At 41.8% G+C, this 8,355-nt stretch overlaps 1 protein-coding gene across 1 annotated transcript; it reads left to right on the top strand.

Moving 5' to 3' along the window:
* Positions 1–392: 392 nt before the first annotated feature.
* LOC147024631 (uncharacterized) lies at positions 393–4,787 on the top strand. The gene is made up of 2 exons (XM_085884708.1): positions 393–601; positions 2,783–4,787. Exon 2 carries the CDS (start codon positions 2,783–2,785, stop codon positions 4,670–4,672), a length of 1,890 nt encoding a protein of 629 aa, XP_085740834.1. The 5' UTR covers positions 393–601; the 3' UTR covers positions 4,673–4,787.
* Positions 4,788–8,355: the final 3,568 nt, after the last annotated feature.

Below are 8,355 nucleotides of genomic sequence, written 5' to 3' on the forward strand. Positions count from 1 at the left end.
AGATGGCGCCCCCAGGCCCCAACCCATTCAATCCAACCACGTGGACCCACAATGCATCATTCGTTCATCGTTTCATTCAAATTGCTTCTCAAGTGCATTAACAGTTTCATGGAACAGTGAAAATCAAAATTGAACAACAACAACAACAACAAAACCTCGCCTTGTGAAACATCATTTGATGAGTCATTACCTACAATAACATCCGGTTCAATGAAAGGTCATCGCGTCCATTTGAGACGTCAAAATCACCTCTCACAACAGAGACAGAGACAGAGACAGAGACAGAGACAGAGACAGAGACAGAGACAGAGACAGAGAAAAAATAAAGAAGAAAAAGAGAGGAATGTGACGACTCGCCTCATTGTACTTCCGGTGCATGACATTGGATACATGCGATCACGTGCTTTGCAGATGACGACATGACGTCAACACGCAAATGGGAAGGAGAGGATTTGAGGCCTTCTTGAGTTGTGGCAACGGTTGTTTTTGGAGTTCCCTCAAGTTACGACGTTTATTCCGCCTCCTCCTCTTCATCTTCCTCCTCTTCTTCTTCTTCTTTCATCCTCTATGAACATGACAGTCGTCGTTTGATCATTTACAGGTATCTCCCCAGGTTATTGTGTTCTTTCGAAATGAGACGTTTACACAGAAATGTATTATTGAAAAGCATTTTCCTTCCTTCCTTTCCTTCCTTCCTTCAGAATGCAAAGTGTGTAATTGTAAATTCTAAAGATTTTCAACTTACAACACGACAAGTTCATCGACTTGGAAAATGTATTGCTGAAGTGTTGGTGGGATGTTCTCAACAGGCGCCAAATCCCCTTTATTTGCAATGAAGAGGAAGAAGGTGTTGTGTGTTTTTTTTTTTAGCTCCCGAAACGGAGGTGGTGCTCATGGTCCGGCGGAAACGTGAAGAATGCACGTTGTGACGTCATTATGAAGTGTTTTTTTTTTTTTGGTTGATTCATCATCTCTGAGCTATCCTGAATCACAATCAGCCGGAGCCAGACTCCTTGAGGAATTTTTTTTTTTGGAGGCGAAAAACAAAATGGTCACCACTGAATTTCGATAAACTCTGTTTTGGGCTATATCTTCACTTCTAATGTACTTACACAAACAATTTTGGTGTCTACTACTATGTTTTCATGGTCAAGGAATCCGATAATGATAAAATTGAAGGTGAATATACAAGACCTGTCTCATATTTTCAAGATGGCCACCATTTTAATATGAAAAATGGCTATTTTGCACTTCCACTGATCACTTCGAGTAAGAAATTTATTTTGATGAACCCTCAAATATTAATACAACGTACAACCAGAACGGGCACTCAGTAGAGCGCATAATATTAACATTACCTTCACAACAACAACCACACCGCCAAGAACAGGATATCATCTGAAAAAAAAAAATTCCTCAACATTACCTTTACAACACCAACTACACCGCCGAGAACAGGATCTCATCTGAAAAAAAAAAAAATTCCTCAACATTACCTTCACAACACCAACTACACCGCCGAGAACAGGATCTCATCTGAAAAAAAAAAAAATTCCTCAACATTACCTTCACAACAACAACCACACCGCCGAGAACAGGATCTCATCTGAAAAAAAAAAATCCTCGACATTACCTTCACAACAACAACCACACTGCCGAGAACAGGATCTCATCTGAAAAAAAAAAATTCCTCAACATTACCTTCACAACACCAACTACACCGCCAAGAACAGGATCTCATCTGAAAAAAAAAAAATTCCTCAACATTACCTTCACAACACCAACTACACCGCCGAGAACAGGATCTCATCTGAAAAAAAAAAAAAAATCAGAAGGATGACAGGCTGAGTCAACCCCACCTGATATTAATTCAATGTCAGAGCAGGGAGGTTAAATGATTGCCCCATTAATCCTTCACTTCCCAACTCACTTGTCAGTTTCACCAGTTCCACACTCTCTCCAATCAGTAATGGCTCTTATTTATTCAGTAATCTGGAGTAAATCTATTTACCAGTCCTGTCTTGCCATCATTAATACAAACACCCAGCAACAGAAGTAATGAGATCGAAAGCACTTTTACATGATGGCTTTTGAACCTGCATAGTAAGCAATGCACTGCAAGCTTATGACGAAAAGGTCATGTGTCTTACAATGGAGACGAACTCACTGATTATTGCCGACAAACACCTTTGTAAATCGAGTTACACTATCAGTGCTCTGTCCCTTCTGTAATACCAATGAAGATTTGTTTAATGGTGATATTGATTGCATAAGATAGTGTCCTTTTTCTTTTACTGAAAAATGTATTTGAAAGACTATATGTTATTTTTTTCCTTCTGGTTTTTTTTAAATTTATTTTTGGGCTCAGTCACTTTGGCAAATAAAAAGTTATTGTTTCTTAATTTTTTATTGTCAGAGGCTTAACGAGCAATCTAGATGTCAAGAAAAGCAAAAATTTAAAGGCAAACTACCAGAGCAATGCAACAACATCCTGCCTTTTCAAGCAAGAGTCTCATTTCGTTCAAAACAATAATTTAATTTCTATGGAAACAATGCAAACATCAATACAGTACTTTTGTTGAAACATGTAGTGCTGGAAGTGTGAAAAGTAAATTAAAATGTCTGTTTTGTTTTGCAATTCCATTGTTTGGGTTGCATTATACTGATTGCTCTCCTTTGACTTTCTGTGTTGTTGTATATTTTCAAACTTGTTTTGGTTTTACTTTTTAATTTTTTAATTTTTATCGGAAAAGGAGTCAAAAGTCAGTCTCTTTCCCTCCAGATGTGGGCATCACAGAAGGTCGCCGCCAAGATGCGGGCGTCACGGAAGGATGATGCCAAGATTTGTGTGTCACAGAAGTATTACAACGAGAATGGAGTGTTAAGGAAATCAAAAGATGACTGTGAACAAGAAGGGACCAGCAACAATGAAGGACAACATCAGAAGGTATCAAACATCACGTCACGTTCTGAACTGCAAAAAACATTCCAGGAAGTAGAGCAGGAAGGAAAGGATGAACTAAGTATTTTAAATAAAAGGAAAATGGAAGATACAAGTACAGGAAGTATGAGAGTGGAAGTTAGTAGAGAAGGAATGAAAAATATTGAAAGTGAAATTTCAAACCAGGATGAACTTGATGTTAAAACGGTTACTGAAATTGGGATTAGCCTAACTACAAAGCAGGACCAGGATGTGACATCCAGAGTTAAACCGAGGATATACGTAGGAGCAGCCTTCAGCCCGAAAATGATCAAGCCAAGCAGTCGATCAAGTACGAAAAGATCCATCAATTACAGTATTAAATGGTCTGTTCACTCTTGCTTGCCTGTTCTTTCACAAAAGGTTCCGACTGCCTGCCTCACCGTAGAAAAAGCTACCTCGGAAGCTGATCTGATGGCTGTTCCAGTTCGCAGTGAGTTTAAGGCCAATAAGGTAAATATGAAAACTCAGGTGGGGAAACGACCAGGATTGAGTTTCAGTTTACAAAGTTTATGTGATGATTGGGAAGAAGTAGCTGTGGAAGTGGAGGGTGTGGGAACTTCTCAGCCATGTGCTGCATTTAGCATGAAGCATAATGTGACAACGACAGCAGGTCAAGGAGAAGAAGCTATAATGGAACAAGCTCAAATGGCTGGAAAGACAAGCGGACACACAGATTCTGGAATTCTGACAGAAAAGGCAGTTTATTCAATCTTCACCTCTTTCAGTGGTGGAAACAAGGCAATTACTGGGCAACGGTGTCAAAGTGAGCAGCCATCCACATTGCAGGCTACAAGGGCTCATTCAGCTGACTTTTCTCATCAACTACTTGACCATGAAACACTTGGAAGCTGTGATTCACCATTACCTATGAAGAGGAGATGGCTCACCTCACAAAAATTCGCAGACTGTTCATCCCAAAGACTTTCTTTACAGAAGTTATGGCGGTTGAAAGAGAAGGAGGGCGTTGATGAAAGTCAACTGATCATTGATGCAGGGCAGAAGCATTTTGGTGCAGTCACGTGTGGTACATGTGGAATGGTTTTCACAGCAGCAAGTTCCCAGGATGAGGCACAGCATCTGCTCTACCATCAGCGCTTTGTGGGAGCAGTAACGTTTGGAGGCTGGAAGAAAGAGCGTGTCGTGGGTTCTTACCCAGATGGCAAGATTGTGTTGGTATTGCCAGGAGACCCAAAATACACCCATGATAAGGTGGAAGAGGTACGTGATTTTGTGGACAATGACCTGGGATTTCAGAAAGCTGTGCATAGCTCTACCTCACATATGAAAACATTTCTGTTCGTGACAAACGATAAAAAGGTATCTGGATGTTTAATTTCGGAGCATATTAATAAGGGTTACAGAGTACTTTCTGAGTCACCTCTATTAAGCCCAGAGAAACAATCCCAGACTTCCGCTTCCGGAGTACAAATAGAAAGGCAGTGGGCTTGGTGTTGCGCGACCGAACCTGAGACTGCTGTCTGTGGCATCAGCAGGATCTGGGTATTCAGCCTATTTCGCCGGAATGGCATCGCCACTCGTCTCATGGATTGCTTACGAAAAAACTTCACTTATGGAACATACTTGACAAAAGAGGAGATCGCCTTTTCTGATCCAACACAGGATGGCAAACTGTTTGCAACAAAATACTACAACACACCAAATTTCCTCGTGTACAACTTTTTAAACTGAATTTTCATTTTCAGTGAATTATAAAAAATAAAAAAAAGAGTTCAACCAATAACATTGTCTTCATCTATTGTGATAAAGCTTAACATACTTACCTGATAGAAAGCACATGATAGGAAGGAAGTATATAAAAAAGCAGAATTGATTGTAGAAGTGAAAATTTTAGTGTCATATAGAATGATCGTTTTTTTTTTTTCTCTCAAGGAAATACATTTCTTGTATCAAGTGTTTTTCAACCCTTTTTCAGACTGACATTTCCCTCGAATGCTTTATGACATGATGTGAAAGTTGTGTGTCCCTCGAATGTTTTCTGATGTTTGCGATTGTGTGAATGCTTTATGACTTTATAACATTATGTCACTGGATACAAACCAGTTTATGGAAACGATGAAACAAATGATGGCACTGGGACGAAACCAACTGAAGGATGAAATTAAAGGGAATATACAAACAGGACAAAACCAACAGAGGAGTGATATGCAAAAAATGGAAGGGAACATGCAAATACTGGCTGAGTATATACAAACACTGAGGAGTGATCGGCAAGGGAATCGAGGAGGAAATGAAGGCGGGCCAAGGGGAGCTGAAGGCGGAGATGGAAAAGGTAAAGGTGGGACAGCAAAGCCTGGACGTCGGGCTGGCGGAGATAAAGGGTTGAATTCAAAATGGTGATAACCCTTCAGGTAATGATGTAATTCGCTTTGCGAGTTATTCCCATGCTTTTTGAAAAAAACTGGGAGGATGTTGTAATGGGCTACATCTGCCTGCCTGTCCATGCATCCTTCATGCTGTCTCCTAAATTGTTGGGCATAAATTCACCAAACTTGGTAGTTGTGATCACCGCGTGGCATGAAGTTGCAAGAGTAGTCATTTTTGGCCCCGCCTCCTGGTGCAGGGTCAAAATGTCAAATACTGAAAAATTCAATTATGGGCACATTTCTGAACATTTTTTTCATGAAACTTTGTATATGCAATCTACATTGTGGTATGCATGAAATGCCTAATGGTTTTTTGGATTTGACCACTGGTTCATGCCACATAGGGTGCAGACTCTGGGAAACAGGGATCAAAATGTGGAAAAATTTTAAACTCAAAATTCGATATCCTTCAACTTTGCTATAGCTGGGAAACGTGGGAATTTGCGATTGTGTGTCATCGACTTCACTCTTTTTATATTCTAAGGGAGTTGATTGCCAACAATGAACTTGTTCTTTCACTAAACCGCTTGTGCAGATGGCATTATCTATTGTGATTTTTACACAATAAGTACAATTGTGTACTTATTGTGTTTTAAGTACAATTTCTATATATTTGTGATTGCCTACAGCCTTTTTAGAATAGAATGAAACGAAAGATGAATATGTTGAAAGATATATGTATGTATATCACACACACACACACACACACACACACACACACACACACACACACACACACACACACACACACACACACACACACACACACACACACACACTATATGGCGAAAAGTATGTGGACACCTGCACGTCCAAGATCTCATACCAAAATCATGGACATCAATATGGAGTTGGTCCCCCCCCCCTTTGCTGCGATAACAGCCTCTACTCTTCTGGGAAGGCTTTCCCCAAGAGGTTGGAACCTCGCTGCGGGGATTCGCTTCCATTCAGTCACAAGAGCATTAGTGAAGTCGGGCACTGATGTTGGGCGATTAGGTCTAGCTCATAAATCAGCGTTCCAATTCATCCCAAAGGTGTTTGGGGTTGAGGTCAGGGCTCTGTGCAGGCCAGTCAAGTTCTTCCACACCGATCTCGACAAACCATTTCTGTATGGACCTCACTTTGTGCACAGGGGCATTGTCATGCTGAAACAGGAAAGGGCATTTCCCAAACTGTTGCCACAAAGTTGGAAGCACAGAATTGTCTGGAATGCCATTGTATGCTGTAGCATTAAGATTTCCCTTCACTGGAACTAATGAGCCTTGCCCGAACCATGAAAAACAGCCACAGACCATTATTCCTCCTCCACCAAACTTTGCAGTTGGCACTATGCATTCGGGCAGGTGGCGTTCTCCTGGCATCCGCCAAACCCAGATACGTCTGTCGAAATGCCAGATGGTGGAGCGTGATTCATCACTCCATAGAACGCATTTCCATTGCTCCAGAGTCCAATGGCGGAGTCCTAATATCCAGGCTTTCAATGACGTCATGGATGCTGCTGTCCTGTCTGTGCCTGTTTGTGGTGAGGATGTTGAGGTCATGGAGAGATCCACTAACCTTGGCAGTGATATTCATGTCTCTGCTGACTGTGAGTCAGAGGTCAATAGACGTCTGGGTCGGGCTTGGAGTCATGGATTCACTGGATAATGGTGTGTGGCGCTGCCGGTACCTGTGCGGGAGGACAAAAGTCTGAGCATTCAGGTCCTTGGTGCTTCCAGTCTTGCTCTATGGATGTGAGACTTTGACTCTGACCAAGGATCTGAGACTGAGACTTGATTCCTTTGGTACCAGGTCTCTTCGGAGAATCCTTAGCTATCACTGATTAGACTTTGTGTCCAACGAGCGGTTGCTGAGAGAGACTCAAATTAAATTTGTTACCTGTATAGTCCGTGAGCATCAGCTGCGGCTGTATGGACATGTGGCTCGTTTTCCTGACGCTGATCCTGCTCACAAGATTCTCTCAGCGAGGGAGTCTCGTGAGTGGAGGAGGCCAATGGGCCGACCACGTGCCTCGTGGTTGCAGCAGGTTGATCGGAATCTCAAGGAGATGGGGATGGGCCAGGCATCTGCCTGGGGGGTGGCCAGACGGAGGCCCTTGGAATACCGGCGGAAAGTGAACACAACGACACGCTGCTCTGGCGCATGCTCCCATACCTGATCTGACCTGGGCAGCTCTCGAAAGGGCAGAAATTTGACGAACTGAATTGTTGGAAAGGTGGCATCCTCTGATGGTGCCACGTTGAAAGTCACTGAGCTCTTCAGTACGGCCCATTCTCCTGTTAATGTTTGTCTATGGAGATTGCGTGGCTGTGTGCTTGATTTTATACACCTGTCAGTAATGGTTGTGGCTGAAATAGCCGAATCCACTAATTAGAAGGGGTTTCCGCATACTTTTGGCCCTGTGGTGGATAGACGTATATATTTATTTTATATATTTTATTTACATATTTATATATATATATATATATATATATATATATATATATATATATATATATATATATATATATATATATATATATATATATATATATATATATATATATATATATATATATATATATATTGTTACGGCTGTGGAAATTCGCAATACACCATAAAGGGTCCTTAGATCAGTTGTGACGCTAAGTTTATGTGTAGATAGTTCCCCACCTTTGTTAAAGGGATTTCTTCGTGTTCGTCGGGCTGCGACTCTTTGAGAAAGCCGTTTTTTATGTATCGTTATTTTGGATTAACCACACAACAACCACCTTAACCACAATGTCAACCACGCCACCATTACAACAACTACCAACCACGCCGCTTCAACCACTGCCACGTTGCCACCTCAGCGGGGTTGCGAGAAGCCTGACATTCGTCGGGAGAGAACGGACGACGGCCTCACCCTCCCCCCCCCCAACGAAAAGCACGTGCGGAAGAGACGCGGGGAGGCAGTTCTTAAATCAAAGAGCCGGGCCAATCTCTCCTGGAATTTTCCTCCTCCGCGCG

The sequence above is a fragment of the Eptatretus burgeri genome, chromosome 6 (genome assembly GCF_056783735.1).
Source record: "Eptatretus burgeri isolate ZD-2024b chromosome 6, Ebu_testis_v1, whole genome shotgun sequence".
Taxonomy (NCBI): domain Eukaryota; kingdom Metazoa; phylum Chordata; class Myxini; order Myxiniformes; family Myxinidae; genus Eptatretus; species Eptatretus burgeri.